At 33.2% G+C, this 11734-nt stretch overlaps 1 protein-coding gene across 2 annotated transcripts; it reads left to right on the top strand.

The window, feature by feature from the left end:
- The first annotated feature begins 800 nt into the window (after positions 1–800).
- LOC117324182 (ras-related protein Rab-1A) lies at positions 801–11652 on the top strand. Of its 2 annotated transcripts, none has more exons than XM_033879870.1 (7): positions 801–983; positions 4142–4214; positions 5364–5411; positions 5746–5793; positions 8040–8135; positions 8845–8976; positions 9419–11652. In XM_033879870.1, the coding sequence occupies exons 1-7, from the start codon at positions 961–963 to the stop codon at positions 9614–9616; spliced, it is 618 nt and encodes a 205-aa protein (XP_033735761.1). In that variant the 5' UTR covers positions 801–960; the 3' UTR covers positions 9617–11652. The 2 variants fall into 2 exon arrangements, with proteins under 2 accessions (XP_033735761.1, XP_033735760.1); XM_033879869.1 differs by lacking the exon at positions 801–983 and adding an exon at positions 3419–3477.
- The last annotated feature ends 82 nt before the right edge of the window (positions 11653–11734 follow it).

Below are 11734 nucleotides of genomic sequence, written 5' to 3'. Positions count from 1 at the left end.
GTCACGCTATTGTCAATGTGCCTCCATTAAAAAGTTACGCTGTCGCGATATTGAAAATACATCTGTAAACAAGCTTCTGAAGTTGATATTATTGTGATGATATATAGAACATTACTTGGATAACAATATTTTATTTACAAAGCTCAAATCCTGTTTCATGTATGAAATTTATAACGAGTTAATACCAAATAAAACAAATATACTACAGTATTAAACTTCGTTCAACTAGTAACGTTAGAATTGAAAAGGTGGTTTAAATTATTTTGGATTTAACTGTAGGTGTTATTGCAGTTGATGCATTATAAGTATACGTGCAGCTGTAAATTGGTTATAACAGAGACATATATACAGATATATGTCTCTGGTTATAATGATATATATAAATACAAAATTCAATATGAAATTTTGCTACAATAATACGGGAAGTCTACATATCGTTCAACGTGATTTTTGCCATTTTGTTTAAAGTGAATACAATTGTTAAATACTGTTTTTAACAGATATAAGTATGTCTTTATAGTTAATTATCTCTCTTATTTTATATCATACTAATTAATTTGCCGCCTTTGATATCTTCAATACATTGAATCTTTTAATTTGGACTAATTCCATCTATTATCATTTCATTTGCTCATTCTGTATTGATATGCACTTATTATTTACATACAAAAGAATTTATATTTTCCCTGTTATTGTTGGTGTACTTTGCCCTGGCTGTGATTACAGAAAAAACACTGATTTCGCAAACTAACTCAAACCGGAAGTCGAGATCTCGTGATGCCACGTTGGGCAATGACGTCATATGCAAAATATGCCCACCCATCACTGAGCAGTCGCAAAAGTCGGAAGAAGGAAGCCATTTTGGTTCAAAGCCTATCACGATAGGGTGCTAATTTCTCTTCGTTTCATCGCATACAAGGGATTCTGATCGTTCTCACATACATTCTCGGTCACTATAGTATGTCCACAATGAATCCCGAGTAGTAAGTATAAGAAAATCATACAAATATTGGCAAGGAAAATTGATACGTCATCACGTACGATTGCCAATGGCGACTCGGTCATATTTTCCACCTCAGCTGTCAGTACATCGCATGTGTATTCTATCCCTTATTCTCCGTTTTATCACGTTTTGTGTCATAGTTTTATGATTTCTTTCTACATATCTATTCAAAACCATATTTTGTCTTCTCTTCATTCATAAATAACTACACGTCTACCATGTCTTGACGTGTTCATAACTTGTGACTTCAGCATGACCAGACACTCGAGATCGCTGATCTTTGTGCTGAAAATATGACAAGCTACCTGTCATTGAAATTGAATCGATGTTAATATGTAATGTACATCTTGATAAGTGCTTTGCATGTAATCAGTTAACTTTTGTTATCACCAAACCTGTTTTATATACGTAGTTTTAGGGCATCCTGTATACAAATCAACAGACTGTTGACACCCCCCTAATTACGTTGTTGATTACGCTTTCTCACATTTTTGTGCATGTATATTATATCTACAACACTATAGCATACATAGATTATATTTCTATCCCACCAACTGTCGTTGTCCTCGAGGCAAAGTTACACTCTTCACATGCATCCCACCTATAAATATTGACAGGAAATCTTTGTGTTTAGGTACAAAACTATAGCTAGTAGATCTATTTCCTGAAGGTGTTATATTATAGTAACACCAAGGTGCTTCATGAAAAATATGCTAACTCTTACCCAGAACTAGTATTGTTTCCTTTCACTTTAACATGATCGGAGATAAAACAATTCATAGCTAATTTATGATACAAAATTAAATCTCAACGTTTGATATACTCCAACAATGTGTATTGTTTTAATTAGAGGATATAGCATACATGTACCTGAAATCTTGTGTTGTGCCAGTCAGCAGGTTGACTGTATATATATCATTGATATCATCTCTGTCCACTCCACACACATCATTCATAAGTAAGTCATGTTAGATGTTGCGCTGGAATACACTCAATAGAGATTCTACACATCCATGGTGCTTTGGCAGGGTGCTAGCTATAATGGAGTGGTATCTTATGACAGGTGCCTTGTATAACCTCTAATTTAACATAAGTGATTTAGCTGACTCAAATTGCACAGTTTGGATTTTGATCATTTTAAACATTGAATTGTTTAAATGTTAAAAAGTGCAATGTGTATACCTTCTTTACATAAATCAATCATTAAATCCACAGTTAGATGATAGCATCACTAACATAAAATTATGATTATTTACATCTCTCGACCTAAAACAGACTGAAAAAGTCAATCCAATAAGTTGAAAAATGGTTACAGTTACAAAAGCAAGTTAAATGCAATTTTCTTGTTATTTTATTCTGCTTATACACACATTACTGATCTTTTAAAAAACCAAAACGGCCATAGTTGAAAGTAGGTCAATGAAGCAATAGAATGATGCAGAAGACCTGTTTCATGGCAAATAAGTATTAATTTTGCTAGATCAGTGATTGAAGCATTTAGATAGGATATATTATGCCTAAACTGTAAGCTTATTATTGCCAAGTTTAGAACTATAAAACAGGAGTATTTACTGAAAATTTGCTTTCATCCAGATTTCAGGGCAATTTAATTTGTGTGGAATCCTTGTTATGATCAGGTATTAGCCTCATGGGTATACATATAGTACAGTATTTAGTATTTTCTAGTTTTGTCAGTTTAACACTTGTCCCTATCACTTTTGTTAGCAGAAGTGTATTAGAGGAAACTGGTCTTGTGGATTTGGAGTACCCAGACCCAGAGACAAGCCTATATAGCTATGGGAAACTGGTTGGCTGGATCTGGATTACCCAGATCTAGAGAAAACCCCATTTGACCCCACGCTCTTTTAAATCTTCCCTAAGGAATCATCAAATCACCTCGTTATGTAAAATTTTCGGGATAAAAGTGTGTTGATGATGTTTGACCTACAGGAGTCTCTTAGCAAGTGAATACATTAATTCTGAAACTTTATTAAACTTGTGATCATCATCTAATAAATTGAAGTTATTGTGAAATGTTCTTACACCTCTTAACAAAAGCTTCAATCCTGATGTAGAATCACATAACACTATACATGTTTTAACATCACAGCACATTGCAAAATTTTCAAAGTAACTCATTCTGCATGAGATATATGTCCATGCTCATTGCTGGCTAGCAGCATTATCTTTAACAAAAACATGGCATATTTCTTGTATCCCAGTTCCCAGGTGAATCCCCCGGTGATCTGAGCAAGGCCAGTGTAACTGTTATTTATAGATTTTTTTCTCTATTTATGGATTTTATGTCATCCATCTGCCATGTCATCAGAAATGATCATACTTTCAATAAACTAACCACTAACATGCATGGTATTGTTTATAAATGTTAAGGGATTCTCCTAAATAAGGCTGTACTTTGAATAAGAAGAAATGGGAATTTATCCATCTTCAGAGTATTCCTATTCACAGCACCTGTAAGTACATTACATGGTATCCTGATAACTTTTGGTCTAAATAAGATTACTTAATGTTTAAATAACTTGATATACTAATATGTTTAAATTACTTGATATATACTAATATGTGGTTGTTAGAATTAAACTGCTATATACCCTTATAAATGTTGGAATGCGAGTCAAGTCTTACTGTTTTATTAAATAATTTGACGTATATATATACTTGCGCACTGCAATGGCACCTGTCAACATATTTGTCAAGGATATATCATCCTGGCCAGTCTTAAAATTTAGATAAAAATTAAAATTAAGTTAAAATCATATCGCCTATTTATCTAAGAATTACTGGGTGTGTCGCAAATCAAGGCAAATCATAAACTGGTAGTGTTTTATATTTGATTTTCGTGTCTAAAATCATCTTAATACAATACACATATAGGTATACTTACATGTAGCACATGAGTGTAAGTGAAATATATTCTAATTTGACCAGTTATGAAACTTGTAGATTTTATTTCAATGAAAAAATGGTGTCAAAAAATGAAATAGATTGTATACCAAACAATGAAGAGCAACCGGTTTGCTATCTCAAGTTTATTCAGTTGACTAGTAGATATGATAATATGGTTACTTTGTGTTATAACTGATTCGATTTGCTGAATCTCTGGTTTTCTGTTTTCAGTGACTACTTGTTTAAACTTCTGCTGATTGGAGACTCAGGTGTTGGAAAGTCCTGTCTACTTTTAAGATTTGCTGTATGTATACCCTTTAATTATAAATTAACACGACGTTTTAATTTACAAACCAGTTGTATTAACTCTTTCCGTACTCACGACGACTACACACGTCACAAAAACATGCTCTTGTATCCTTTCTGATGACTCAAATCGTCAGAAAAACATGGTGAAAGATGTTGATATTACTTGCTGGTTCAGTAGAGTCATACGAAGGAATTGACACAGAAATGATGTTTTTAAGAAATAATAAGCAATGTAAATATTGTATTGATGAATTATTTTACATATCAGAAGCATATTCATTCGTTAAAATTGTCTATTTCAAAGAATTTCGCCAGTTCATGCCGTGTCGTTTACATAGCTACAAAATTGTGGCCTCAATTTTACTTTCGTTTTCTGCGAGATTGTGGAGGAGTTAAACACAATAAAGCTATTAAAAACAATAGAATATATATAATTGATCAACGTTTATCATCAAAATAAGTAAGAAATACTTAAAATATTTTTACACAACGAAAAACGATGTTTTGGCTGCGTGATTGCTTGCACACGTGACGCATGTGCCGATCAACATGTCATTTCCCATGATTCTGCCTGGTGATTTCTCCGTATTTCAAATGAAAAATTGGGTAAAAGAGTTTGCGTACTCAGTACTCGTTCCATACGATAAACTTCATTTAATATTGAGCATCACACAACAGTAAAAGATCGTTTTATCGACGTCTGATGTGATAGCCATATGCTCCTATACACAAAGGACCTACCCAGCATTCACTTCCGGTAGCGACCGCGAAATTTGAATGAGTACGTAAAGAGTTAACGTATGCATTACAGATTTTATGAAACTTTCTTGCACCAAGTTATAGAGTGAGGCTGCATTTTAATGCTAAAACTAATTACCATTGCTATTTTAGAAATTTAGAAAAAACATAATCTGCAATTTATTATTTAGTACGTTGGTATTTGATAGATATAAGCTTGTTTGCAGATGCTGGCTGAAGTATATCAAGGTCATGTGCTGCAAATGTATGTCACTGTCGTTAGTTTTAGAAGCAAATCATACAAACATTGTCTATAGTTTAATGCATCTTTCAGCGAAATATGATATTTAGCTCTGTATGAACCTTTGTGGCAGGTGTTAAAATTATTATGTGTTTTCTATTGCAGGATGACACCTACACAGAGAGTTACATCAGTACAATTGGTGTTGACTTCGTAAGTACTGATGGCAATTTCTTTAGTACTGAAAATAAGGGAGGAATTTCTAAGGAAAAAATCTGGATACTTTGTAATAACAAACATGTTTATTAGACAATGCCCCTGTTACAGTTTATTAAACAGATACTGGCTTCAGAGAATTTTGTTAATATCTACTCGGATGGAATGGGAACGCTTGTAAAACCAAGAGGAAAGCTTCAAGAGTCAAATATCATATCTTCTAGCCAGGGAATTTTTTATGGCAAATATTGAGGTTTGGGGAGTGTATTGAGAATAAATCTGCTATTGTAAAAGCGAGTTAACATCACTGAAAATTCTTTCTCTTTTTCAGAAAATACGAACAATAGAACTAGATGGAAAAACAATCAAGTTACAAATTGTAAGTATAAATATACCTCTGACCATCTTAGGTTTCCATATGTGAATTTAGTATCTGAAAGATGTGGGCAAAACAAGTCACTTGTCAGGAGAACTAATTAGAACATGAACATTATAGCCAAGGGAGACAATCAGTCAATGTTATGGCGTTTCAAAACCAGACAGGAAGCAGTTTGTGTAGTTAGCCTGGGCTCTCATATCAAAACTACTCTTTGCATATCCTAAACTGATCAGACCAGTCTGTAACGTTGTCTCCGGTTACATTTGGCACCCAAAAAAATACCCGCTGAGATGGTAAAGGGTCTCATTCTGGTTGTTGCATTTTCCCTTTCCTGTTACATTTCATAAGAGACATTTGTAATAATGACACTAGTCTACTACGGTTAAAAGTTGTCCTAGATAATAAAACAAAACCATGCTCTACATTCAATTGTTAAATTGTCAAGATTTAAATTGTAGGAGCTGTTATTGTACTCTAGGATAGGTTTATCGAACTAATTAAAATAACAAAATTTGGACACATCAAATGTTAATGATTTCATAGTTTACAGTCTTTGTAATAGAGGTATATGCCCCTTGTGGAAAACTTTCATTCATATTTAGCCTTTTACAGAAATAGGACTACGGTCTCCTGACACATTGTTTGTAACAATATATTATTGTGGCTTTCATTTCTAGTTTGTGGTTTTTAGTTGCTGTGAAAAAGCCACCTTAGGCGATCATCGTTAAATTTTGAGTTCATCCGGAACTCTAGGGGGAATCAAAATGTCGCTTATTTCTATTATTAAGACCTGATGAGTTCAGGATGGGACCAGAAATAATTTTTCCCAGAAACATCTAACAACACACAAGACAATGATATCTTTTATTTGTTTGTGATTAAGTAATATGATTCACACTTTTATATGTTTGAAGACATTAATATTTTGTTTAAGATAATAAATTATAGAAAAAGACTTAAAATCATACATAATGTCCTGTTTTATCCCGGAGTATTTCAAACTGTTTTCTGTGCAATTTATTACGCTTGCTTCCTCATTTGTGCGAAGGGAGGTAACTCATATACACTATGGAAAGTCACATGAGCACTTGGTTGATATAAATGGCCCTCGTCTGTCGAATACTATTTTTTGTGTGGGATTTTTTAATTTGAAATAAATAAGTGAAATCTTTAATTGATGTTACATTGATACTTAAAATGAAAGTAGAAGACTATTGATTGGTTTGTCATTTCCAAGAAATAGGCCACACAGAAATGGCTGACCAGGCTGAGCTGGTTGAAGTGATTATGGGGTGAAACCAAATGTTAGTTTGTTTCCGCAACAGAGGTTTCCGCAACAGAGATTCCGATACTAATTAAGTGGTTTGCATGTTTTAAATCAGTTGAACAGATATTCCGATAGCAATAAAGTGGTTGCATGTTTATAGGTTTATAGTGAAATGCTTGTACAAAGTATATAACATGAATGTGCAATTCAACCAGTCATCGGAACAGATAAAGTAGGCCCATTCATCGGGAACAAATTAAATTTCCTAGACAAGTTTTTTCACAAAAGTTGTTGAGTATTTAGTCATGATACAGATCAGTTAATACACAGAGAGAAAAAAGCTGTAAATTGAATACAATTTAAAAACTTGGAAATCAAAATGTACTGAGAGAGTAATTCACAGGAATCTCATATATCGCTATGTGGTTTATCAAGAAACATGACAGACATCATAGATTAATCGATCTAAGAATTGAACTGAATTATAGTATGCCCATTCAAGTGAGGTTTAAAAACAGAATTCTTCACCGTTCATCACAACTTTAACGCAACCACAGCCTTTTTAAAGTAAACAGAATTCCTTAAAATGACAGGATAATTAATCATCAGGGATGCAATTTTAAAAAATGTCTTCTTATTTCCTGCCATTTGTTATTTATATATTACTTGCTTTTTTCCTGTATTTCATTCCCTCATGCACAGCACTTATAAGTGGCCTAGCCTTGGCACTTTGATTAAATAAGTCATACTTGCCAACTAGTAATTATAACTTGCTAACTATTTTGTGCTGGCTGTTAAACAATCAGATGCTCTACTCTGAAATCATAATAAGTCTTCAGCTTTCGGCATTTGAATTGCTCTAATGTTAAGTGCCATGATCATTTGAAATACTTAATCATCAAACATATTTTTGAATAATTTCAAAATTCATGAATAATTTCAAAATTCAATATTTCTTACAAATTGTTTTGTTAAATAGTGGGACACAGCCGGTCAAGAAAGATTCCGAACAATTACATCCAGCTACTACCGAGGTGCCCATGGTATTATAGTAGTGTACGATGTAACGGACCAGGTATGTAATTACAAGCTTGTGTAAATCTCTTTGTTTAACGTTATTTTCAAAGTTTGCTTAATTTCTTTTGTCCTGTTAATAGTCCCAAATTAGTTATATCATAAGGGAGTATTTAGGTTTACTTCTCCTCCATTATTTGTGTCAGTTTGTCAGGATGTGGTCTTCATCACAAGTGCCAAATTTTGTGGGCGATTTCTTCATTTCATGGCATAGTTTGAGACAGAAATTTGGTCTGGTGCTTAATGAAATAGTATTGTTACTATCTGATATTTTGTACATTTATACATTAAGATGAAAAGTTAACTTCAAGTAGGAAAAGAATGAAACATATATATGAAAAAGTACAAAACCAAGAAAACATCAACTTATAGGTAGATGTCTAATTGGCGTGTGGTCTACATTAATTGTATCTCAAAATTGTTTTTAAATTGTGTTGATACTGAAGTGTACATTAATGATATTGCTATTATGACTGCTGCCAGTGTTCAAGGGTTTAGCAATCATTGATTGCTCACGATGTATAAATTCATTCCAAAGGAATAAGGATTACATATAAATAAATGTCAAGTAAGTTATTTCATGGCTAGTGAAGTAAAGAATAGAATAGTGAAAAACTGAAAAAATCCTTTTGGTTAGAGTATTCCAATTTCATTTCAAATATGTATTGCTTGTATATATTCAATATTATATGTATTTTCTTTCCTTTTAGGAATCTTTTAACAATGTGAAGCAGTGGCTACATGAAATAGACAGATATGCTAGTGAAAATGTAAACAAATTATTGGTAGGAAACAAATCTGACTTGGAAATGAAGAAAGTGGTTGATTACACTACAGCAAAGGTAAGATTTAACTTTAGGTACAAGATATAGTTTACTGTACTAGCAATTAATGGCCATTTTCTTCAGTTGCAATTTTAGAGAGTTAATTTATTAATTAGCATGTAATCAGAATGTATGGTGATACATATACAATTGAATGGCAAATTATCTTTAATGGAATACATTGTACATTGTTATGAATAAATAAGACTGCCTGTGGACCAGAATCACTCAAATTATTGTTGAAAAATTTTATGGCTTTTATGAAAATTTTGAAAAAATTAAATGGACATGATGTTGCGAAGAGTGAGTCTGTTTGGAACCTCAGAATTTTCCTTGTAACGCCTTGCACTACCAATAATCCTGTACACCAACAGAAGTTGCTCATTGATTAAATGATCTGATGATAAAAAATGCTGGAACAGTTTCCTTGCTCTTCACAATATTTTTTGTTTCCATACAGGAATATGCAGACCAGTTAGGAATTCCCTTCTTAGAAACCAGTGCTAAAAACGCTACAAACGTTGAACAGGCTTTCATGACGATGGCAGCAGAGATAAAGAACAGGATGGGCCCAGTGACAGCTGCCGCGGACAACAAAACCAATGTGAAAATAAACCCGAGCACACCAGTGAAGCCCTCTGGTGGCGGCTGCTGTTAACTGGAAAGGCTTTCTAAGTCACCGGGACACACTATTTGTAATTTCCAATACATGTAATTTGATATATGTATTTCTGATTTACTCATTATTGCCATCGTTTGATGACATTTGAAAGAAGACCAACTATACGTCTTTCAGTAAATTATGGTGGGATGTTATAACTGCAGGAGACAACAAATAAAGAACATTTGTTATGTAAGTGCAACACACAGACCATCGTATTCTGTCATATCATGAGATATTGATTAATTGTAGAGGTGTAAGTTGGGGTCGTGAAGGGTTGGTGTGGGTGATATGGGGATTGGGTCGGGATCAAAATAATGCACTGTGATCAGACAAAGAAAAAACACACTACCCTACTTGAACAACAAATAAAAAATTTAGAGTGAAACAATTACTGTGTTCATTATGTAGGCTTATTTATTTTCCTGGTCGTCTTTATATTTAACTACCTTTTGAATTCCTTTCGTAGCAATGTTAAATTTAAGCTTTAATGGTTTACACTTAAAGTGATATTTCAACTCGGATGTCTAAATATCACTTGATTGGTGATATTTCAACTTGGATGTCTTAAATATCATTTACTATATTGTTCTTTTTTGTGTAAGTGTAAGTCAAAAACATATTTGTTGATTGAATATCTGGGTAAAATTATGTAAAAACAATTTTTTGACAAATATTAATTGTACGTTGTGTAATCAGTGCTGTGACTGGACTGTCCAGAAATGTGCTGGGTATTTGTGGTAAGTTAATGTGCTTGATTGAGGTGTCAATGTGAATGTGGCTGAAACGGAATCGTTTCAGAAATTTAAGATTTTAAACAAAAATACTGTTTGGGTGAGAGTCCAGAAAGTACAGCGTCTTTGTTTTTGCCAATAATTTCTTGGATGATATTTATATATGAATCCTTCAATATTTATGTTTGCATATTAACTTGTAAAGTGGTGATGTACATAGTATTACAGGAAAAGAATGAGATAGTCATGTTTTATAGTGCACCATGAGAGCTATTATGATGAGAGAATTCTCTTCAGTCTTCATTTTTTCCCAAATATTGGTTTATCTGTTCTTCATATTCTTGTATAGTATACAAAAAACTGTTTTCATCAGCTGTCGGGAGAAAGCAATTACGTGAAAATTCAAGAGTTTTAAAATGAAAGTCAGCATTCCACTGGCAAATATACTATTTATCCATCCATTTTTTTGCTAGGTGTAACTCATGAATGTCGTGATACAAGAGTTATGTACATAATTGACAGAAAGGCAGAACGTATGAGGTATGGGTAACTGTGTATCATTTATAGCTGTTACCATTTTAGTGGAGTATTCCTTTTAACACAACAATGCATATGTTATTGGCATACATATGTGAGGCACAGAAAATATCTATTGTCATTGCTGTTTATGTTAAACTGTCATAATTTTATGGTTCAAACTTGTGTAAAAATAGTGTTTTCAAAGTGAAGCAAGTAGTCTATCAAAACAAATAGAACAATTTCAAATTGTTTCAAAAACATTGAATTTGCCAAAAGTGATGTGTTAAGTTTTGTGTGTGCACTTTCTGTTGAAGATACTTGTACCAAAATCAAGTCACTACAAAGAGGACCGTTTTACTTTGAGATATTTTTACCATGTACATCAGTGACAAATAATTTGGTTGTAATTATTGCTTTTCCAGAATAAGAACTACCGATGTCAATAGTCCACACCGGGTTGTAATGTCCAACCTTCCTCACATCATAGTGTCTGCATTTATGTTACGACCCTCCTGTTGCCTTGTTCCCTTCACACGTTTATCATTCATTCATTTTGAAACAATTTGATTTGTTAAGATATTGTGTGGTACAAGTTATGTAAGAAGATGGTAGGTGGGTAGGGTACAAGGCAGCAGTGAGTTGGGGAGCTTGCGAGTCTGTGCCTCACAGTCAGAGTTATGTTAAACAAGGAACAAGCTGGCTTGTATCATTTGCAGTCTGTATCACTGCATGGCTAGTTCTCATCTGTTCAGTCAATAAAATCAATAACTATGACCTGTATGCAGTTGTTTGTGGTTTATTTTCACAGTTTGTCACTTTTACTTTTCTTCAATGTTACATTGGTGGACACAATTCCATATAT

This window comes from Pecten maximus, chromosome 3 (assembly GCF_902652985.1).
Source record: "Pecten maximus chromosome 3, xPecMax1.1, whole genome shotgun sequence".
Classification (NCBI taxonomy): Eukaryota; Metazoa; Mollusca; class Bivalvia; order Pectinida; family Pectinidae; genus Pecten; species Pecten maximus.
This window is presented reverse-complemented; position numbering and strand designations above follow the sequence as displayed.